Below are 25,000 nucleotides of genomic sequence, written 5' to 3'. Positions count from 1 at the left end.
TACAAGGTGAATGGCATGCGTCTTTTCCCTAGGTGAGGGCCGGGGGTGGGGGCTGAAGAGTTCAAAACTAGAGGGCGTACATTCAAAATGAGAGTAGAAAGACTTAAAAAGGACATGTAGGGCAATCTTTTAACACAGAGTGGTTAGTGCGTGGAACAAATTGCTAGGTACAATGGATGTAGGTACAGTTACAAGACATGTGGATAAGTACATGAACAGGAAAGATTTGGAGGGATATCGGCAGGCAGATGGGACTAGTTTAGTTTGGGAACATGGTTGGCGTGGATTAGTTGCACCAAAGGTCTGTTTCCATGCTGTATGACTCTACACCAAAGCCCGAAAGCCTCAAACATGACCCTTTCGATCCAATTCCAAGAGGTATCCCAAAAGCACAGCACAAGTTGCTTCTTTGAAAAATTGCTGAAACATAAATGCTCCAGTAAGGCATCACCTTGTGCTCCTAGCTATTCCAATGTACGAGCAAAGTCTTGTGGCAAACATAAACAAAAACAATTTTTCCTGAGCAGAATGATTCAGTTTCATAAGTGGTCAACATTTGAGCAACTCGAGAAGGCAAATACCTATTGAAATTAAAAATCTAGGAGATATATAGCTGTACAGTTTGAATATAATGTTGGCATCCGCACCTCCTCACTTGAGTTCTGAATTTAAGAAGTACCTCCATGAATGGAATTGAAATGCAATTGAAATATGAGATATTTTACAACAAGGAGAATTAAAGAAAAAAAAAAAGCAAGCTGCTTCTCTACAAATTTCAGATTAACATTGGTAAAACTGCATGCCTGCCATCTCAATTCTAGAGTGACCAAAGATGAGCCAAGACAGGAGAAAACAAAACAACATGAAGGGGCAAAAGAGAATTGAAAATTAGTTGAAAACTCATATGATAATATTTTTGACATTTTATCAAACTGTCACACATTTCACAGCAGTGACTGAACATCATTTGAAATAAGGTTTTGGAACAGGAAGTATTCTTATTGTGAGCTCAAAAAAAAATGAACTAAGGTGGTCTCCCTACATCTCTCAATCTCTCACATTTTAATGACAGATTTTCAGACTTAGTCATAATTTGCAGGGGACTATATTTTTATATTGGACCACAGAAAAGACAGCACAGAAAGAGACCATTCAGCCAGTCGTGTCTGCACCAGCTTGAACAAACTAGATGCCTATTCTAATTCCACTTACCAGCACCTTGGCACTAGCCTTGCAGGTTACAGCACTTCATGTGCAGATCCAGGTATTTCTGGAAGGAACAAAAACAAAGTTGCTGGAAAAGCTCAGCTAACGCTTCGGGTCCGGTGACCCTTCCTCAGAACCGGACCTGAAACATTAACTGCTTTTTTCCTTCACAGATGCTGCCAGACCTGCTGAGTTTTTCCAGCACTTTTCTTTTGTTCCTGATCTACAGTATCTGCACTTCTTTCGGTTTTTATTTCTGGAAGGAATTGAGTGTTTCTGCCTCAACCAAACTGGGCTGCACATTCCAGACAGCCACCACCTTCTGGATAAAGAAATTTTCCACATGTCCTCTCTAATCATTTTACCAGTCACCTTGAATGTGTACCCTCTGGAAACTGTCCTCTCCAGAAGGGAAAGCACATCTTCCCTGTTTCATTCCAACCAAGCCCTTCGTTACTTTGCATGCTGGAACTACATCACCCCATCCCCAGCTTCCTCTGTTCTAAGGGAAACAACTCTAACCCATCCAATCTTTTCTCATAACTGCAATTTTCAAGGCCTGACAATAGAATTACGATTAAACAAGTCAAATCTGACATCCTGATTAGAATGAAGTCTTGCTATTAGTCTCTGTAATCATTACACTTCCAATAACATTTCCCATTGCTCCTACACAAGGCATTTCCCTGGTCTCAGAAATGTGTAAAATACCACGTATTTCACTTGGTCATGGGCTTTCAAAATTTTCAATGTCACTGAAATATAGCTTCTGCTCTTAAAAATAGAAAATTTTATCATATGTTCCATCATCCTACACTTTTGCATGAACTAGAAGACCACAAATGGTCTGAGTTTTGCAGTAAGAATAATGGTGAGACTAGCAGCATTTACTAATGTTAAACTGCACATGTGCAGTTAAACAGACATCAGAAAATTGCTTTTCAAGTTGCCCTGCTCCTCTGGAAGCTTTTCTATACCCGACCAATAGTCTCACTATCCTCACGCACAAAAGAACATGTAATTGCAGTAGTTATCTATCAGACACTTATTAAATGGAGAAAAAGTTAAGTGCATGCTTAACAGAATGATAAGCCATAATTATTAACAAGCCATCTCCTTGGCCCTGCCAATTTACTTTTGCAGAAGTAGAGTGTCATTCCCTCAGATTTTAAACATTATTGGAGATTTAAAACAAAAGTTAAATTTTACCTTTTCTTTGTTTCTTAACTCTCTCCAACTCCCATCTTTCTTTCTCGCTCTTTATTTTGCTTTCTGTAAATGATTTTACATGGAATTAAATATTCTAACTTACACTTCCTGGTTTAGATTCTACATGTTTCAATCTGACTGATTGAAAAGATAATACGTATTTAGCCCTGTCTACACAGGTCCTAGATCCTCAGTATAGGATCAGACAGGAATTAGTTTCTAAATTACTGCAAACTGTAGTGTAAAACCCTGTCATATTTTGTAAGAGTAGGCATACAAACAGTGCGCACCATTAATTTGTCTGTCAACAAAACGTGGGTCAATGTGTAATTCACACTGAAATTTTTATTGCTTTGTGATGGAGTTGAAAACGAAGTTACTATTTGGTGTCTATATCAGTTGCTTGGTTCTAACCTGAAGCGTTAAATCATTGCAAAGTAATGGATTTTTTCCCTACCCAGTTTTCCTGGGGTCCACAAAGAATTACTGGACCCTGCACCATCCCTTCCACTATACACATCCATATCCCTGTCTCTTCCTGTTTTTGGACCAAGGCTGTAGTGAGGATTGGAGCCAAACATTAGCCACAAAACACAACCTCAGTATTGGTGAAAAGGCAATCCGAGAGTAACAGCTCATTCTCATCAGCTTGCCGATGACCTAGTACACACTGGCAGATTGGAATGTGTCTGGATATTTCTGAACAGGAAATATGCAAGCAACTCCCTGTATGCCAAGTAGACGTATTGGAATTGCTTGGCTCAGGGTGCAGCTAGTTGTGGAACACATGCATTTGGGTTAGTCTGCAACTTGTTCCATGTAATCAGTTACTTGTTACTGCATTGGCTGAAGATCTGTCCTGAGGTGCCTACCATGAGATACAAAGCCACTGACAATTCCAGACAAATGATGATTGAAATTCTTGCCTTCTCTGCTCAGGTCTCTGGAACTGTCATCATTGAGGATGATGAAAAGGAAAATCAACGATTTTTTTCTTATTGCTTAACTGCTAGCACCATTCACAACTATATGTGGCAAGAGTGCAGAGATTAGACTGGAACAGTTAGTTGTGGGATCACTTGGGTCTAGCTATTGACTGCTGTGCTGTAACATCTCCATCTCTGTCTCATCTTGCACACTACTTTAAAACTTAATTTAAACAAATTTAAAACTCTGCAGTGCATATATCATCCAACATCAAGTCCTGTTCACCAATCATGGCAGATCACCAAGCTACATTAGCCCTCAATCTCTCAACACATCAAAATTAAAAATCGCCCCCATCGTGGTCTTGCAGCTTCATAGTGTCTACAACCCACTAGAATTCTCCATACCTTCAGTTCTGGTCTTATGTGCAAGCTTGTCACCTCCCTCAGCTACTGGTGCTTGGTTTTAGTCTCCCAGGGTATCATTCTTTGGAATCCCCTTAATCCCCTCTGCCTCCTTATTTTCCTTTATGATGTGTTTAAAATCTACCTCTGACCAGTCTTTTCATCACTATTATTACCTGGTTAAGAGCCTTTGTTTTGTCTGATTATGTCTCTGTGAAGCACATTTGGCTCATTTGCAAATTTACTTGCAGTTCTCACTGAAAAGAATGGATAGTCAGGGTAGTCTTTTACCTTATCAACAATATTTGGTTCTGAAGACCTGACCTTTCAGTTTTTTTTTTATTAAATAGGAATACACTTGCTGACCCAAGTCAGGCAGAGTTCTTATATTTCACGTTGAAAGTCTCATCGGACAGAACATCTTTAGTAATCAAATTAAGGCTCACAATCCCACAACCAAACTAATCACTCAAAAGTGAGCTCGGTGAGTTTTTTTTTGTGTGTGGGGATGGGAAAAACAGGAGAATGAAGTTTCAGAGAAGCCTTTAAAATTAAAACCAACCCATTCTAGCACATAATTTATGAATTCCTGCAAATTAATACTGACAATACAATGTATTGTGCCAGGCAAGTCATGTGGCTTTATTCTGACTATTTCATACTAAAGCAGAGGCAAATATTTGTCAAAAATAGTGGGTCAAATTTTATCAAGATAGTTTAATATTTAAAGTTTCATCAGAGCTTCCATTTAACTTGATATTATTCAAACTTTTGTGAGTAGTCCAGTTAAAAAAAGGAACTGGAAATAATGACTGTACATTCAAATTAAAAACCAAACTGCAGCAATTACATGAATTCTCAAACAGTTTGGTTCCCAAGAGCAGTTCTTGTTAAAACTCTTTAGTTACCTACCACATAAATCATTTGGTCAAAATTATATTTCTCCATTCGATCTATGGCAGCTGCAACATCTCTGCAAACAAAATAGTGAAAGAACAGCAATTATTTCCATGGATGAGATCTGTTGTTTCAACAGTTTAGTTGTCTGAAAATCAAAAAGCCTTCCATCAGATAAATCAGGTACTGAATTTTACAAATTGGTATTCTCTTTCACAATATAAAGGAGCAAAAGATCCTCATGCCTCTGGCACTAGGATAACATCATATTATGTGGTGAATTGCATATTTATTGTTATTAATTATCCAAAACATAGGGAAAGGAGAGCAGTCATAAGCAAACAATTGTTTTCAAATTTTGGGGTAAATTTTCTGCAAACATTGATACTCTTCAAAAAGCCGCATCTCAATTTTGGGGTGATACAGACCAGTTGTTCAAATTTAAACAATACCATCGCAAACAAAATGCTTTCATTAGTTTACACGAGCAGAAATAATGCAGTGTTCAAACAAAATGTAAAGTTAATATAGAAATCAATGCTCTGATGTTAATTCTAAAAGTCAATGGGTGTCGTTCACAGAAGATGATTACTATTGTACTCTCTTATCCAGGAAACTGGGGAAAACAGTTAACATCAGAAGATCCAAATTGTCTATTTTTACAAAGCTAGTCTATAAATTAACACAGAACCCATCAATCTGCTGCTTTAAACAGCAATAGAAATGTAGAAATAAAACAGGCCACATAGTAGCAACTTCTGATAACACGTCATTATAAATGAAATAATAACATATGATGCAAGGGATATTTGTAACGTCCTTCCACTTTGATCATTTCCTGTTAAGTTCAGTGAAGGATTAAAGACCTTCCTCTCAGCTGCCAGTGGAAAAATAGCTGATGTTTCCTTTCATTATCTATTAACATTTCCAAGTGAAGATACAGTTTGCATATTTTCTTTAGCTCGAAGAAGTTCCCAATGTGTTTGAAATGCACCCCCCCAACCAATAAAGAGCAGAAAGCTTATAATTATAAATTCCAGTACTGCACTAAGACACACATTTCTAATTACATGCCTTTAAAATATCACCATGCCCATACACGATAAAAGTTGGTTTTACTTTAATGATGTAGCAACTCATCGCATGAACATTAATTCAAGTAAGCAAATATTACAGCTATTAAAAAGGGTCTGCTCACCTACTGGAAAATGGACTGGCAAAGGCATTTAATGGGATTATCTGTAAATCTGCAAATTATTCATAAGCCTCTTCATTTTCATTCAAGCAAACAATGACTTGCACTAAATATTTTACAATGGTTAAAAGATACAACAAAAATTCAGAACACCAACAGAGAATTGTTTTGCTTTTGTTTCCAGGCACCACCTCACCCACATATACGTAGCACCTCATGTGTAAGACTCCATGTTAATTCAACACGTTGGCAGAGAAGGATACGCTTTTTTTAGGGAGATACTGGTAATAGCAAGGGAAATGTGTTTTTGAAAATGCCAATTCAAGTTATTTGAACTGTTGAGTTACTACATCATTTTAGAAATTGATGCAGACTCACCCCAAACGTTGTTGAATGAAAAACTGAAAATGCCTGTGCAGTAATGAAGTTGTCTGTGGTCTCAAATTAGACATGCTCTGGGAAGGCAATGAACAATGCTTCCACAGAACATATCAAATTTCCAACCTGATTTAATTTAAACACCAGGATGTACAGGACTCCGGTTGGTACGAAGGCAGAAGATAAATATAGAGGGATGCCACTTCTCAATGTAAATGAACTGCCGAATGGTCTAGGTTTGCTACGCATCTCCTAATTGAAAGCTCTAGGGGAAGAGGGTGACTGGGGAGGAAAGCGTGGGTGCAGTTATTTCCTTTCATTTAAAAATAAACCAGTTGTTAAAAGCATATCTAATTATTTTCATTGGTGGATGTTCAAAGTGGTAGATTTTACACAATGAACTTTCTGCTTATCCGATTAAACATATTACCCATGATGCGGATGGGGAAAATATAATTCAAAATTCTCATGAGATCAAGTCAGCGGTGAACAGCACAGACAATGCACTAAATGTGCCTCTGGAAAGCTCACTGGTTTGTAGTCCACACCATTCAGATATTCAAACGAAGTGGCAAACTGCCGTGTCATTTTGGCAACTCAAGAACCTAAACAATGCAACTCATTCACAAAAATTCTACATGACCTGATTTAACAACACTTTTTACAGCTGCTCAATTATTCTTACCAATAATCGATTTCAGCATTTTTGCCACCATTCCATTAAATCATGTTTCAGAGTTAACTTTCAAGTATAATTTACTGGTCCACATGATTATTTATTTTTGATGTCACGCCCAATGTCATTCTAGCTGAATACTCAAGAGTTGCTGCAGTCTTCCTTTCCAAATTCAGCTCTCTGGTCCGGTTTTTCTCATCCAAACTTTCTAGGGCTCAAACTCTCCTTATATCTCAGTGACAAGAGAATGCCTCAGTGCTCCGTGTGGGTTGATCACAGATCTAGTGATCGCAGCACAACTTCGTTTTAATTCTATGCTATAACCATTTTGGCTATACTGCGCTATTTACACTGATTGAACATATTCGATACGGCCTATCAATAACTTCAAATTGTATTCACGCAGCTTCTTAAATTGGTCATTTCTAATCACACTGGGCAGTTAGGAAAAAACTGTAAAAGAAAACTCATTTCCATTTCTCAACCGGTGTTTTTGCTCACTCCAGTTTTCCCTCAAGAAGCTGGTGGTAGTGATGGGACTTCCTCTTCAATTGCTTTAGTGTGTGGAAAGTGTAAAAATCTTCCCCAGGATATCAGGTCAGGAGCATGTTCACATCAAAATATTTTGACCATTCAGTCCATTACAACAATCTTCAGACCAGCTCTTTTTATACAAAAATTCTACTTGGTAAGATTTAATTTGACAACACACTAGACTTTGGAGTGAGGATCTGACAGTCACACACTTTTAAAAATCTTTATTTTCTGATTCACAGTGGAAACATAGTGGTACAACTACTTCATTCCTCTCAGACGTTTTCAAAAAAAGCACGAGTCAGTTGAGAGGTAATTGCACAGTGCGTCAATGGGGACTTGTTTTGTAATAGCTAAGAAAACTACCAGTCAAGAATTAATAAATACATGCGAAAGATCATAAGTTTGTGCTTAACTATCTTAGTGCTTCAGTGACGTAACTAACCGTTTCTTTTCAAATGTCTTCCCACAAAAACACATCACATTTCCCATCTTGAAGGACTTAGTAAGTTTTTGCTTGAATTTGTTCTTTCACAAGGAGAAAGCAGTTCATCACATCTCTTACACACTTCTATGCACAATGTCATGATTGAGAACCGTCTGCACAAGAGAGTGAACATCGGCCTAAGCACTGTAACGCCATTGTGGAGTATTGGTACATTAGCATTCTTACTGATGCACAGGGTCAATAGTTAATTACAGCTAAATGTTCCAACTTCAACCTTTTTAAGTTTTACTTTAATCTATGCAGAACAAGTACAATTTTATAAATTTAGACGCAGGTCAACGAATTGGCTCGTGGTACTAGTCAGTGATAGCCAGGTTTTTCTTCACTAATAACACTGAACTTGACTATAATTACAGCCATTTCATAACTCCCTTCAAAAACCTAAATGTGGAAACCTATAGAAAATGAAGTATTGCCAGAGCGGACATGCAGCTGGTCAGGTATAGCTTTACCCAATGCAATAGTAGCAGATATGGATATTTGAATGGATAATATAAATGTCACCAATACTTTCAGGTATATTAATTAAAAACATCAAAAATGGGGAAAAAAATTACCTGGTCAAGTAAAGGGTTGTTCCATCAGAGCGAACCATCTTGGCATAAACAGCAAGATCATCATTTGGTGAAAGTTCTACTACTCCAGTTCCTTGCCTTTAGAGAAAAAGAGGCAAATCTTCTATTACTTTGTTTGCATAATTTTGTTATTGTCAAGGGATAAATAAAAGAAAATTGGATGTGTCATACACCACTTTATATGAAGGATTCTGATAGTTTTGACAGATGAGCATTCAACAAGAAAAAAAGACCACTTAAGATAAGGTTGATGCTGTTTCATGTGCGATGTTAGGCAAAGTCTCGATTTTGAGATGCAAGGTGTGCAATTTATATATATTAAAATATCATTTTACTGGTCAGTAGTTCTGGAGCCATTGTTTTCTTTTGAAACGAGACAATGAGAGAAACTTCCTGTAGCGGTAATGCTAACTGGTTTGCATTGACAGAATTTTAAAGAGTGGACAGAATAAATGTTGAAGAGCACTAGTTGTTAGCGCTCAGTTAGAGGATCAGGAATTGATTTTTGTTTTGCTTAAGAAAGTATCCATAGCTTGAAAAGCTTTTAGTTTCAGTTTGCAGAAGTCCTAGTTGACGTTTGGTGTATGAAGCAGTTTCTCCTCAAGAAAGTAGTTAGTTCAGAAAAGTTAGAAAACAGGTTACCTTAGTGTAGTGTGAAAGTTCCAGATCAGAATTATTTGGTTAGTACCCCAAAAAGGTTATTTGAAACGGAGAAAGTCTAAGCTCAGTTGCGTGAATACTCATAGCAGTGATGTGATGTGGAGGTGCTGGTGTTGGACTGGGGTGGACAAAGTCAGAAGTCACACGACACCAGGTTATCGTACACAGGTTTTTTTGAAATTACAAGCTTTCGTAGTGTAGTCCTGTCACCTGACAAAGGGGCTACGCTCTGAATGCTTATGGTTTCAAATAAACCTGTTGGACTATAACCTGGTGTCATGGGACTTTTGACATTTTCAGGACAGTGTAATGAGATCAATATGGTTAAATGTCTGGGGAGAATCATGGATCATTTTAACATTCTTCAAATGATTTAGGAGAACACGTGCTGAAGTTCTGTAGTGTCACTTTAAATTACAGTCTCATGGCTTCGACGGGCTCAGCCCCCATGCTCCAGAACTGAGAAACTTTACATCCACTTAGAAGTAACTATCTAGATTTCCTTTCTTAGTCCTGAAGAATGTCAACCCAAGAGAACTTCTTTTCAAATGTTGACTAAATATTTGCACATTTTCAGCAGTCTTTTTATTAAAATATCAAATCATGTCCTGCGGTAAGATTTATACAAAGGACGAGCTCATATCGTAGGGGGTAATATATTAGCATGGAAAGACGACTGGGTCACTGGCAGAAAACAGATAGATATATATGCAAAAATGGATCTTTGCCTGATTGGCAGAATGTGACAAGTAGAGACCTGCAGGGGCCTGTGGTGGGCCCTCAACCTTTAGCAATATCAATGGGGCAGGTGCAAAGGCATGGCAGCTGAATTTGTTGATGACACAAAGATAGGTTGTAAAGTACATTTTGAAGAATGCATAAGGAGGATGCAGGTGGATATACATGGGTTGAGAGAGAGTGGGCAAATATCTGGCAGATGGAAAGCAATGTGGGAAAATGCGAAGTTGTTCATTTTGGTTGGAAGAGTTAATAAAAAGCAGAATATTACTCAGAGAACGACTGTGGAATTCCATGGTGCAGAGGGCTCTAAGTATGAACAAATGAATGAGTTACAAGAAGTTAGCATTCAGTTACAGTAAGTAAATAAAAAGAATTACGGAATACTAAGAGGAAATGAACACAAAAACCCAAAAAGATCTTAATGCTTCAATTATAACAGTACATTTTGAATATTGTTTTGGTCTCCTTATTTAAGGAAGGACGTAAATGCATTGGAGGAGGTTCAGAGGTGTACTAGATTGATAGAATGAGCAAGTTGTCTTCTGATGACAGGTTGGACAGATGGGCTAGTTTCCACTGAAGTCTGCCAAAGAGTGAAGGCTGGTTTGATTGAAGTGTATAAGATCCTGGATGGTTCTCAATAAGGTGCACGTGGAAAGGGTCAGTCCAGAGCTACTGGGCACTGTTTTAAAATTATCAGTCACACTTTTGGGCCAGAGAGGAAGTGAATTTTTTTTTCCGCTCCAAGAGTTGTACAACTTTGGAACTCTCTGTATTAGATGATGCTGAAGGTAAGACAATTAAATATTTTTAGGGAGGAGGTGGATAGCAAAATAATTAAATGTTACTGGATAGATGGGAATGTGGAACTTGAAACGTAGACAGATCAGCCACAATCTTATTGAATGGCAGATTGAGTTCAAGGAGCCGAATGGCTTACTTCTATTTGTGATTCTGATGTTAGTACGCATGTAGATTTATAAAGTATGGCCACTGAAATCTAACCGTACGTTGTTTTCTTGAGTAGTCCTTTCTGATCCAGCAGCCACAGAATCTCCTGTGTTTTTTCTTGGTAGAATGATTCTCCAGAGTACTCATCAAAATGCACACCAAGCCGCTATCAGAATACACAATTTAAACAATTAGATTAACTGTAAAAGACTACTTTCAAATCAGGTCTCACACCAAAGTCACAAAACACAATCCAGTTTAGATCAACCTCCAGCATTTTGCAGCAACGGTATCAAAAACATTTTAGAAATTTAATTCAAATGTTCAAAGTTACTTGATCACAAAATATACTGAATATAAATTCATTTATTATTTCCATTAGTCAGCAGAGTGAACAATGCATTGATATTTTGAATTAAAAGAAATATAACTGTTCAGGGTTTTTCAAAGCATTTTAGTTTTAACTTTGTAATCATGATTTTAAATGGAAGGCCCACTGCATTCTCATATAGTGCCACTTAGGTTACATCACCATGCAAGCTTATCAGTTCTGGACTTCTACATAGATGACATGTTTGCACACAAAGCCAAAACTGCATACATCCAAACACACCCAACAAGCTAACAGGCATGCACATAAAATACACACACACACAAAAAAGAGACAATTCCTAAAAGACTTACAATGCTAGCATTCTATAGACAATGTCAATAAGACACAATGAGGGAGGATACACTGTATACAATAGATGCAATGAATACATGAAGAACGAGTTCATGACATGCAAAATCTACCACACAGGCAAAACCTACTTCTTTTATGTCTTTTAAAAGTGGGGCGAGGGGGCACTAATAGCAGCATAGTCGATAATTCTGAATTAACCTCTCCTGATCCTTTTCTCTTACTTTTGCTGGAAGATTGGTGCTCCCTACTTGGGTATACTAGGTAATAGTATATGACAATGGGATGATGGCCATTAATTGTTGTTTTTGGCACATTCTTCCCCAGGCTGAATCATTACATGTGAACATGATTAGAAATTAAATTTCTGTTCATTAAGCTGCATCTATTAAAAAGCGCAGCCCTGTTGTCAAAGACTTTAAATTCAGCTATTCCGTAGTTAGACAGCCTACCTACTTGAAACAGATACTGTCCCTCTGTTGTACCATTTTTACTTATCAAAAGGGACTCCTCTAGATACAATGGGGCAATAGGAACGTTTGATTTTATGTATAAAAACATTGCTGTGAAACGAACAAAACCAAATTTAAAATGGCCAAATGAGCAAAATTCAACATTTTACACACTGGAAACACTTTCACTTTTGTCACTTTTTTCTATTATAACTTCTATTATAAATGTTATGCTGTAACCACGCCCTCTCAATATTAGTCGCTCTGTGGTGCCTTTCTGATTCCCCAACTCCTTAGTCTATACAGCAGACACACACTGGTATTCCAATCAACTATTTATTAGCATCTCAAAATTGCTGTTTCTCCTAATTTATAGATAATATCTAAATATTATATAATAATTACAGATTGTAGGACTTTAAAATGGACACTGGATTACATCACCATACCCTGATTCACTCATGTCCCATACTGCAACCCATTTCACTTCATGGCTGTAGCTGTGGCAATCCCAAGTGCAATAGGTAGGACAATCAACATCAACAAAATAATATTATTTAGACTGCCCTGCATCAGCATTTTTATAGGTCAAGGTTATACTTCAGGCCTACTTATGATGCAGAGATGTTTCGTTAGTTAGCTACATCAGCAAACATCTGCTCACCATGCTTTGCGGGCTAGGAGTGGGGCAAGATACCTGGTTACAGTAGAACAATGGCTGATATGCACCAGTATAGCAGGTACAACTGGAATCCATTATTTCACACCTGATAAATTTTTTTGTATTCTTCAATGCTTATCGATCTAAACTGTTGCCATAATCTCAAGGCATGCTCATCCCCTCCCTCTAGTTTCTTGAAGAACTCTTGTCCTGCTTTGTGAATGTCTTCGCTGGTTTCTGCCATCTTATTCACTTCAACATAAACCTGCAATGCAAATACAAGACCATTTAATGCTGATGATCTGGTTGTATTAGGACTTTTGTTGGTGCTTAACCTCTTGTAATGGACTAGCTGCTTTGTATCTAACTTTCACAATTGCTCTCCATTAACAATTGTTTGTTTTGTAACCCATACCACTTTTCTATTTTTACATTACGCAAAAGATGGTCTGCTGATGCCAAACTTGGGATTTTAATTTCATGCTCCCAGTCAGTGACTTTCCAATAATAAAATAAAAAGAAGGGGGACAGAAAGTTATAGGTGAGAAATATAGAATTGAAAGGAAAAAATGCAATTGCAGGCATTTGTTTATCAATGAATCATAATTGATGTTTCATTAGGCTTTGTACCCTTGCCACCACACCATATTCAACCCCTTTGCATACTTATTGTCTCTGTTCAAAACAAGAACTTCATAATCACGGAACCTTACCAGATCTCGAGCTGAGTTTCCAAACTCCGATCTTCTCCAATCATAAAAATGCCGACTTCCAACTCAAGAACTCTCATTTCTCCCTGTGGAGCACCTTAGATCCGGTTGGTAAGAGACAAACCAAGACACCCTTTTTTTTGAGGATAGAATTCATTAACTACTCAGTCCTATAGTTCTTTTAAGCCACTCCTACTTGTGCTTCCTTTATATCTAACCAGTTAATTAATTAATCGATCAACCTCAAGCCCTGCCTATATTCACAAGGATGACCAAGAAACTGATAAAGAAAGGGAAAACAGAATATGAATGCAAGTTAGTGAGAACCATAAAAAGCACACAACACAAGGTTCTTTTGGAATGTGATGAAAAAGATTACTTGGACAAATGTGGGCCTGTCACAGGCTGAAACAGGAGAATTTATAATGAGAATGGCAGAAAAACCAAACTACTTTACGTTGATCTTCATGGAAGTCGATACAGAAAATCTCTAGCCAGTTGAGGTCTTTCAAAATTGGGGAACTGAAAGAAATTAGTATTCGTAAAGAGGCCTTTAAACGTTAACTGTAATTAAAAGGTTGATTCCCTGGATTGGATGAGCTTACTTCAAGTGTTGAAGGAGGTGGCAACAGAGATAGCAAATGCATTGTTGGTTTACCTTTCAAAATTTGAGACACTCTGGAAAGGCACCTACAGACTGAAAAGTAGCAAATGTAACCTCACTATTTCAGAAGGGAGAGAGGCAGAAAATGGAGAACTAGAAACGTGATAGTTTGAAATTAAAACATGTTGGAATCTATTAATGGAAATGAGATCAATGAACACAAGGCCATATAGGACTGAGATTGGAATGGATTTCTTCACTCCAAGGGTGGTGAATCTTTGGAATTCTCCACCCAATAAGACTGTGCTAGCTCAGTCATCAAGAATATTCCAAGACACAAGCCAGTAGATTTCTGGAAACTAATTACTGCCCTCCCTTTACCACAAGCACACTTTTCTTCTTGTACAAATCCACCTACATCATGGTTACTGTTAGGAGGGTTGTGTAAACCATTCCCACATGTGACGACTTCTCCCCTACTATTCCTCAACTCCAAACCAATGCTACATTCTGAACTCCTGAGCTGAGGCTGGCTCTAACAATTGCACTAATACCATCTTTTATTAAGAGTGCTACCTCTCTACCTTTAGCAAGCGTCATGTACCCCTCAATACTTGGAACCCATTTCTTGTTATTTTGTAGCTATGCCCCTGTAATGGCTATGAGATGGATCAAATCAAGTGCACAATATTCCAGACGCAGTTGCGAACAAGATTCTATACAAATGAAGATATCTTTATTCCTGTATTGAAATCCTCTTACAATAAACATGAACTTGTAATTCAGCTTAATAATTGCTTGCTACACTTACCCTTTAACTTTTAGTGAATCAGGACTCTCACTTCATTTTGGGTCTCCAATCCTTCTCGACTTCCCACCATTCCTCCAAAGCGGATAACTTCAGTTATTCGCATATTATTCGATCTGTTCATTCTTGCCCATTTACTCAGCCTATTAAAAAAGCTCCTTGAAGCCCATTTGTATCATCCTGACAACACACATTCCCAACTAGTTGTGCATCATCCACGAACTCGGAAATGTTACATTGGGTCCCCACACTTAAATCATTGATATAGATTGTGAATAGCTGGGGCCCAAAATACTGATCCCTGCAGTACTCCACTAGTCATGGCACATCAACCTGAGAAAAACTCATTTACTCCTACAAATATATGAAATAGGAGCAGAAGTAGACCATGCAGATCAAGTCTGCTCTGCCATTCAATAAGATCATGGTTGATCTACTTTCAAGTCAAATTCCACATTCCTCTCTACTCCTGAGAGTCTGTGATTTACTTGTCTGTAAGAATCTATCCATATTTGTCTTAAAAATATTCATTGACCATGTTCCAACATCTTCTGGGGTAGAGTTCCAAAGGTGTACAACCCTGTGAAGAAAAAGATTTCTCTGCATTTCTATTCCGAAAGGGTGACTCTTAATTTTAAAACAGTGCCCCCTAGATCTGGATGGACCCACAAGAGAAAACATCCTTTCCACATCCACCTTTGAGACCATCAGGATCTTAAACACTTCAATCCTGCTCTAGGATTTCTTACCATTAACTAACCCTCGATTCATGTCAGTACATTCCCCTCATTCCCAAAATCCAAATGTATCAAATCCATTGGGTTTCCCCCTTATCCACCCTGCTGGCAACATCTTCAAAAGTCTCCAACAAACATCATTTGCCTTTATAAATCCAGGTTGACTCTGCGCAGTCAGATCCTTATTTCTAAGTGTCACATTATCACATTATCACAATCATTATTTTGGATTCTGGCAATTTACCTTCTACTGACAGCAGGCTATAGTCCTGGTTTTCTTTCTCCATCCTTCCTTAAATAGTGAGGTTACTTTTGTATTCTTCCAATTTGCATGCACTATTCCAGAATCTCTAGAATCCTGAAAGATAATCACCAGTGCACACCACCACACCACCACCCCACGCCACCCCCAACCCATCTTAACTTAGGTTAAGATTTCAGGTTAACTCATTTTTTTTAAATCCCCTCTCAGATTAAGTTTTATAGATGGTGGAACAGGGGCATACTGCTTACCACCCACCATGTTCTACCTCCACCAGGCAGAAGTCTCTAAGCACAAACCAACCAATTTAAGACAAGCAGCACTCTGCAATAATACACTGGTTGGGGGGCAGCCTTAACGATGCGAGAGTGGGACTTGCACACTTCAGGAACAGGAGGTCCCACCCTTGTGAACTGTGGGCCATTCAGTGGACCCAGCAGCGGGTTGAACTATACTCAGTCTTGTATATGTCTGTGGGCACACATTCATCTGTCCATCAACATACTTCTATGAACCCTTTCTTGTTACATTCTTAATTTAAAAATCTATTGTGCCAAATTTGACTGCAACTTAGACTTCAACTTTGAAAGGCTTCATTAAATGAGCTGAGCCAGTGAGTGGCCTTTCGCATAAGTAACACAGAGTTTTGCTTCAAAATCAAGTACCCTGTTTACATGCAAGTACCCTGGTTCATTTATGAACATTATGTCTCTTGGTGAGACATGACCAGTTCTCACTGTTCTCAATACACATGGACAAAGAAGGACACTAATTCGACTGGGACAGCACATTCATAATAGCACAAGCCAAACAGAGACAAGGCAGGGAATTCCTGGAGGCCTGGCATTCCAACTGGAACTTCAGCAACAAACACAATGAACTGGACCCGATATAGAAACCACCAAAACACAGAACTGGAAGTAATGCCAACCATCCCAGCAAACTGAGGCATACAAATAACAAGTGGGACAGAACACCAACGCTTCACCGGAGGCGCACTGACAATATTACCTAGCAAGGTGACAAAACGTCTACAACCTTGAACATTACGTTTACTGCTACGGCTTGTTGGGATTTCCAAATTTAAATTTCACATTCAGCATTGAAGACAACCTCTATAGCTCATTTAAAATAAAAACATCCATAAAACCATAAGATCATAAGATAAAGGAGCAGAATTAGACCATTCTATTATGATTGATATGTTTCTCAACCCCATTCTCCTGCTTTCTCCCCATAACTCATTTATATTTTTACTTACTTCAAAAAGATGTTGTAACGGATTTGCTTTCAGTTCCACTTCTGAGCCAAAGAGCTGAAATCCTGCTCCAAGCAATCCTAAAAATCATTGACAAGGAACAAAACACCCAAAAAAATGTAAAACCACTTGCCCTTCTAATTTACCACAACTGTGATGCACAGCAATGCAGCAATAAGGAGACTATCTTCACAGAAGGATATATAATTTTCTTGTTGTAGATCACTCACACACACAACTTGACTGAAAAAAGGCCTGAAGTTTCTGTTGTATCCGTTAGGCAAGATGCCTAGCTCACAACTATTCACAATACCTTAGATTCAATGCGTATCACCCAGTCCAGGCAACAGCACAGGCAGCATTGGACTCCATCTTCTAGAAGACGGACACTCTCTAGCCACTTGCAACATAAATGACAGGCAGAAGAAAAACAGGATATGAGACAGTGGTAGTGTCCCTGCCTCTGGGCCACAGGGCTGGGTTCAAGTCCCACCTGCGTCATAACAGACACTTCCAACTAGACAGAAGTACTTGCTCCAAAGCCTGAGATAGTAGGGACTGCAGATGCCGGAGAATCTGAGATAACAAGGTGTAGAGCTGGATGAACGCAGCAGACCAAGGAACATCAGAGGAGCAGGAAGGCTGACGTTTGGGGCCTAGACCCTTCTTCAGAAAAGGGGGAGGGGAAGGAGGTTCTGAAATAAATAGGGAGAGAGGGGGAGGCGGATAGAAGATGGAGAGAGGAGAAGATAGGTGGAGAGGAAACAGACAGGTCAAAGAGGCGGGGTTGGAGCCAGTAAAGGCGAGTGTAGGTGGGGAGTTAGGGAGGAGATAGGTCAGTCCAGGGAGGACGGACAGGTCAAGGGGGCGGGATGAGGTTGGTAGGTAGGAGATGGGGTGGGGCTTGAAGTGGGAGGAAGGACAGGTTAGGGAGGCGGGGACGAGCTGGGCTGGTTTTGGGATGTGGTAGAAGGAGGGGAGATTTTGAAGCTTGTGAAATCCACATTGATACCATTGGGCTGCAGGGATCCCAAGTGGAATGAGTTAGTGTTCCTGCAACCTTCGGGTGGCATCGTTGTGGCACTGCAGGAGGCCCAGGATGGACATGTCATCTGAGGAATGGGAGCAGGAATTGAAATGGTTCACGACTGGGAGGTGCAGTTGTTTAGTGCGAACCGAGCGTAGGTGTTCTGCAAAGTGGTCCCCAAGCCTCCGCTTGGTTTCCCCGATGTAGAGGAGGCCACAACGGGAACAGCAGATGCAGTATTGGCAGATGTGCAGGTAAACATCTGCTTGATGTGGAAAGTCTTCTTGGGGCCTGGGATGGGGGTGAGGGAGGAGGTATGGGGGCAGGTGTAGCACCTCCTGCGGTTGCAGGGAAAAGTGCCAGGTGTGGTGGGGCTGGAGGGGAGTGTGGAGCGGACAAGGGAGTCACAGAGAGAGTGGTCCCTCCGGAAAGCAGATAAGGGTGGGGAGGGAAAAATTCTTTGCGGGTGGGGTCAGATTGCAGATGGCGGAAGTGTCGGAGGATGATGTGTTGGATCCGGAGATTGGTGGGGTGGTATGCGAGGACGAGGGGGATTCTTTTTTGGTTGTTATTGCGGGGAGGGGGTGTGAGGGATGAGTTGTGGGAAACACGGTCGACGGTGTTCTCGACCACTGAGGGGGGAAGTTGCGGTCCTTGAAAAACGAGGACATCTGAGATGTACGGGAGTGGAATGCCTCATCCTGGGAGCAGATGCGGCGGAGGCGAAGGAATTGGGAATAGGGGATGGCATTTTTGCAGGAAGGTGGGTGGGAGGAGTTGTATTCTAGGTAGCTGTGGGAGTCGGTGGGCTTGAAATGGATATCGGTTTCTAGGCGGTTGCCAGAGATGGAAACAGAGGTCCAGGAAGGAGAGAGAGGTATTAGAGATGGTCCAGGTGAACTTAAGGTTGGGGTGGAAGGTGTTGGTGAAGTGGATGAACTAGTTCGAGCTCCTCGTGAGAGCACAAGGCGGCGCCGATACAATCATCAATGTAACGGAGGAAGAGGTGGAGTTTAGGGCCAGCGTAGCTACGGAAGAGGGATTGTTCCACGTAACCTACAAAGAGGCAGGCGTAGCTTGGGCCCATGCGGGTACCCATGGCCACCCCCTTTGTCTGTAGGAAGTGGGAGGAATTGAAAGAGAAGTTGTTGAGGGGGAGGATGAGTTTGGCTAAGTGGATGAGGGAGTCAGTGGAGGGGGACTGGTCGGGCCTGCGGGACAGGAAGAAGCGGAGGGCCTTTAGGCCATCTGTATGGGGAATGCAGGTGTATAGGGACTGAACGTCCATGGTAAAGATGAAGTGTTGGGGACCGGGGAATTGGAAGTTCTGGAGGAGGTGGAGGGTGTGGGTGGTGTCACGGACGTAGGTAGGGAGTTCCTGGACCAAGGGGGAGAAAACGGAGTCGAGATAGGTGGAGATAAGTTCGGTGGGGCAGGAGCAGGCGGAGACAATGGGTCGACCAGGGCAGTCAGGTTTGTGGATTTTGGGAAGGAGATAGAAGCGGGCGGTGCGGGGTGGGGGAACGATGAGGTTGGAGGCTGTGAGTGGGAGGTCACCTGAGGTGATGAGGTTGTGGATGGTTTGGTGGTCGGGGGTGGGGTCACGATCAAGGGGACGGTAGGTGGTGGTGTCGGAGAGTTGGCGCCTGGCCTCGGCGACGTAGAGGTCAGTGTGCCATACTACAACTGCGTCTCCCTTGTCCGTGGGTTTTATGGTGAGGTTGGGATTGGAGCGGAGGGCTGCACGTTCTGCGGGGAAGAGGTTGGAGTGGGTGAGAGGGGTGGAGAGGTTGAGGCGATTGATGTCTCGACGGCAGTTGGAGATGAAGAGGTCAAGGGAGGGTAGGAGGCCTTGGGGTGGTATCCAGGAGGAGGGAGTGTGTTGGAGGCAAGAGAAGGGGTCAGTAGGGGGAGGGTTAGGCTCATGATTGAAGAAGCAGGCACGGAGGCGGAGGCGGCAGAAAAACTGCTCAATGTCCAAACGTGACCGGTATTCGTTGATGTGTGGGTGGAGGGGGACAAAGGTGAGCCCTTTATTGAGGACTAAAGTGCACATTTAAATACTTCATAAATGTTAGGAAGGTTTCTACGTCTCCCACCCTTACAGGCAATGAGTTCCAGATTCCCAACACTGCCTGGGTGAAAAAGCTTTTCCTTGCATCTTCTCTAAACCTTCTGTACCTTCCCTTAAATCTATGTCCCCTGATCAATGCTCCCTCCATCAAGGAGGGAAGTTTCTTCCTGTCTGCCCTATCAATGCCCCTCATTATTCTATACATCTCCTACAATTGACCCACAATGACATTAGGGAGGGAATTCCAGGATTTTGACTCAGCAACATTGAAGGAATGGTGACATATTTCCAAGTCAGGATGGTGGGTGGCTTGGAGGAAAACTTGCAGGTAATGTTCGCTTGTATCTGCTGCCCTGCTGTAGATATCTATGACTATGTTTGAACATAAAATATTGTAATGAAATAAAATCTCTACAGTTCCCGTCAACATTAGATCAGTAGCTCAAAATCATTTATAACCATTGCCTCAGAGTTCAAATATTAGTTAGCACAATGAAACACTGAAAATTAGCAACAGCCCTAAAAACTTACCAAATTGCATGCCCCAGTCTCCAAGGTAGTTGATCCTGATCACATCATTCCCCAAAGCTTGCCTTATATTAGCTATGAAGTTACCTGACAGAATAGTGCAACAAAAAATACATGTTATCCCTGCTGTATTAATTATGTTTTTCTCAGAATAAATAGTGAAATATTGCTTTACTACTTCCGCTTGTTGGAAACACTCCATCTGAGTCACAGGGTAAGAGGGCTCAAGCCCTACTCTCTGGAGGCAAGGACACAATGCAGGATGACGCTCCACTGCAGGTCAGACAGAGTGCTGTACTGCCCCAATGTGCCATCTTTTCGATTATTCATTAAACTAGTGAATTGATGGCCTTCTCAACCAAAGGTCCCACGGAACTCAAACATCATGAGGAGAGTTTGTCCAGTGCCCAGGCCAACATTATTTACTCAAACAGGAGCAATAAAACGTATAAAAACAGAAAATTCTGGAGTTATTCAGCTGGTCTGGCAGCATCTGTAGAGGAAGAAACAGTTAGCATTTCAAATTCAAGGACTTCACACTGGGCTCAAAACTTGGTTCCTCCCTCCACAAATGCTGCCAGACTTGCCAAGTTTCTCCAGTTTGTGAACCACTTCAACTCCAACTCCCACTTCCCCTCCCCCTCCCCCTCGTCCATGTTGCACCTCCTCTGGTGTCACAACGACGCCACCCGGAAACTGGAGGAGCAGCACCTCATATTCCACTTTGAGACCATTGGGTTGAAGGGTCCCAATGTGGACTTTACTAGTTTCAAAATCTCCCCATCCCCCAGTCTCATCCCATAACCAACCCTTCCTCTCATTCCCGCCTCCTTAACCTGACACAACTTGTCCATCTTCTCTCCCACCTATCTGCTCCTCCCACCTCACTGACCAATCCCCACCACTGCCTACCTGTACTCACCTATCACCATTCCACCTCCCTTCTCCCTCCCCCATTTCTGAAGAAGGGTCCTGACCCGAAATGTCAGCTTTCCTGCTGCCTGGACTGCTGTGTACCTCCAGCATCGGCTGTTCTTACTACCTTTGAGTGAGTTATAAACTAAAATGTGTTGTTTTTTTATTCTTTCTTTCGAGAAATTTTATTTTTGCATCATCAATACAAAGTGTTAGTTTTGTGAAGGTCCACTCCAAGATACTTTGAATAATCACACAAAGTACAATCTAATGTAACGGACATCCAAATCTATAGAAAGCTTGAAGTGCCATCTGTCTGAGCCTGCTGGTAATTACTGCTCAAGCGGTTTCTCAGTATCTCCCTCAAACTAGCAACAGAAAAGCAAGAGGCAATGACTTGGCTCCTGTATCACGGGCACTAGAATATCCACACTTTTCCTGTCAACGAGGGGCCAGCTGCCACACTTCATTGATGGAACCAAAAGGACAAATTCCTCAACATTCATCTCGTGGAAATGTATCTACTTCTGCACTTGAAAGTAGCCAAAGTAAAATGGAGGCACTGGAACCTCCCAAGCCCAATTTGAGCTAGGCACATGACTGCAGTGTAATTCCTAGGACAAGGAACAAGGTAGAGCCTTGGATTAGAGTGCAGAGCTGCAGTAACAGGTTAGCCCTAGTGCTGACAGTGTGAAGAAAATTGGGATACAGAATCCTACTTTGTCCGTCTGCCTGATAAGTTTTCAAGGTCTTTGTAAGAAACTATTATATTCTTGCTGAGTAGCATTAGAGGCGAGATTAGCTTATTTTAATACCTTCTACGAGTAATCAGCTGATCCATTTTTGGTTTTTAATTTACTTTTGGTGATAAAATTTGAAATGCAACTTGTAACTTGCACCTTGCACATCAGGAAATTTATCTTAAAAAGTCATTTTGGGACATTTAATGCAGTTCAGAGTTAGTGTGTACTTGGGTTCTGCACTAGGCTTTTGAAATAATTCTAGATACAATAACATTCTTGCAGTAAAAAGGAAATTTTTACCTATAATTGTTGAACGCAAATGTCCTGCATGAAATTTTTTTGCAATATTTGGTGAGCTGCAAAGAAAGAAGGAGAAGTTAATATTGTTCAATTTGGTCAAAGACACAGAAAAGCTCAGCGTGGTTCACTCAGCTAGACTAGCTGTAGTCATATTCAATGCACAAAGATACTAGTAGAGACTTGTCATCCACGTCCCAAGAATTCTCTGCAGCTCTTAGATAGGGTACCAGCTTAGGCTCGACCCTCTTCAAACCATTCTATCAATGATCTGCCCTGCATCAAAGTCAGTTGCAATCACACAGCTTTCAGTCCCCCTCATAACTCCTCAGACAATCAATCAAGTATTGCCATGCACAACAAGTCTTTTGGACAACATTTAGGCTTGTGCTGATAAACGGCAAGTTGTATTTACATTACACAAGCAGTAAGAAATGACCATCAAATAGAGAGAGCACATCTATGTCTCTGAAATTCAGCAATATTACCATAACTGCGTTCCCCACTATCAACATCCTGTGGGTGACCTGTGACCAGAAATCTGACTTAGCAAACCAAATAAATATCAGACTGCTGGAGCAAACTGGACACCAGAAATTTTGCACAGAGTGGATCACTTTGACACTATAAAGTCTTTCCACTAGCTACAAAGACACAAATCACGTGTGTGGTGGAATAATCCTCATTTGCCTCAATAGTTGCAAAACTTGTCAAGAAGTTCAACAGTCACAAGAAAGAAGCTCCAGCTTCAAAGCTGTCCTACATCACAAAACCATAGAACTGTTACAATGCAGGAGGCCATTGCACAGCATCAATTTGCAAAGCATGTTATTTGATTAAAATCAACTTAACTAAGAATGCCACTGACAAGGCAGCATCTGTACCGGCTTTCCAATGAGCATTAGGATATGGCTTTTCCTCATACTCTTGCACATTATTTAAATTAAAAACAAATCACTTAATGCCCTCTTAAATGCCTCAATGGACTCTGCCATGAATACAACTGTAGGCAGTGCATTCCAGACCTGAATCTCTCATTGCGTAAAATGTTGTTTTGTATGCAAGTCACCTCTTGTTTGCAATCCTTTTGTGAAAAAGAGCAGTTTCTCCCTAGCTAACTGTCCAGACCACTCGTGATCAAAAATTCCTGTCAGATCTCCTCTTAGACGTCTTTCCAAGGAGAACAATCCCAATCTATCCTCAAAGTTCCTTATCCTATTTTAATCAATCTCTTCTGCACTCTCTTCAAAGCATTCGCATCCTAACTATAGAGTGGTGCCCAGATCTGTACACAATACTCCAGATGAAGTCTAACAAATGTCATCGCTTTGCTTTTGTGCTGTATGCCCTTGTAAATTAAATCACAGAATATTGAATGTTTTATTAATGGCTGTCTCCACCTGTTCTCCCCTCTTCAATGATCTGCACACATTTACACCAAGGTGTCTCTGCTCCAGCATCCCCTTATCAATAATGCTTCACCTCACACTTCTCCAGTGAACTTAACCTGCTACCTGTCTGCTCATTCCCACTCCTCAATTTGTCTATTCCCTTTTGAAGTCTGACACTCCGTTGTCTCCTGCACACCAGAGAGCACTGATATGCACCAGGAACAGCAAGGGTTTTAATATTAGCCCCAGGGAACTTCACTACAAACTTTCCTCCAGACTGAATTAATACCCTTTGACCACTACCATTTCCTATCAGCCAGTGTCCCTTTTATTCCACGAGCTAATCTTTTTTCATTAGTCTAAGTGGCACTGTATTGAATGCCTTTTGAAAGTTCACATTCAACAGCATTACTTTCTTTGACCCTTCTATTGTATCTTCAAATATTGCCAGTAAGTTAGTCAAACATGATTTCCCCTTCAGAAATTAATGTTCTTGATTCTCCTTCCAACTTTCATCTCGAAATTAGACATTTTACAGCATTCTCTAATTTAATTCATTCTTTGTAGAACATCATAACAAATGGGATATCTCACCTCCCACGTACAGTCAACTGGATTTTAAAGCCCATGTTTGTTATCACTTGATCGGTAGCTTTCACTTTATCTCATTTTATACATTCAATTGTCAGTGGTATCTGACATTATATGCCTGAGATTTTTTAATCATACGAACAATAAAACTAATGAAATTTCAAAGTTTCCATTGTCTTACTAGACCATAGGGTTGCTCTCTCCTTAGAGAGCGAGACAAACAGATAGACATGACTGGTGATCGTTTAATCTGAGGGTCAACATGTCTCAGGCAAGGGGAAAGGTAAAAACAGTTTCTTTGAATAAAATTTCAATGAATACATGTAAAAAGGCCAATTTGAAATAAAACAATATAAACAGACTTCATTTGAAGTTTATGGCTTTTACTCGAGTCAGAAA

General features: G+C 40.6%; 1 protein-coding gene across 1 annotated transcript; it reads right to left on the bottom strand.

The window, feature by feature from the left end:
• Window positions 1-4,646: 4,646 nt before the first annotated feature.
• rars2 (arginyl-tRNA synthetase 2, mitochondrial) lies at window positions 4,647-24,639 on the bottom strand. The gene is made up of 8 exons (XM_048596722.1): window positions 24,605-24,639; window positions 22,623-22,735; window positions 20,668-20,751; window positions 17,039-17,115; window positions 12,763-12,921; window positions 10,921-11,027; window positions 8,492-8,587; window positions 4,647-4,719 (listed from the first exon to the last, which is right to left on the bottom strand). The coding sequence occupies exons 1-8, from the start codon at window positions 24,637-24,639 to the stop codon at window positions 4,647-4,649; spliced, it is 744 nt and encodes a 247-aa protein (XP_048452679.1).
• Window positions 24,640-25,000: the final 361 nt, after the last annotated feature.

This window comes from Rhincodon typus, chromosome 5, assembly GCF_021869965.1.
Source record: "Rhincodon typus isolate 14 chromosome 5, sRhiTyp1.1, whole genome shotgun sequence".
In the NCBI taxonomy this organism is placed as follows: Eukaryota; Metazoa; Chordata; class Chondrichthyes; order Orectolobiformes; family Rhincodontidae; genus Rhincodon; species Rhincodon typus.
This window is presented reverse-complemented; position numbering and strand designations above follow the sequence as displayed.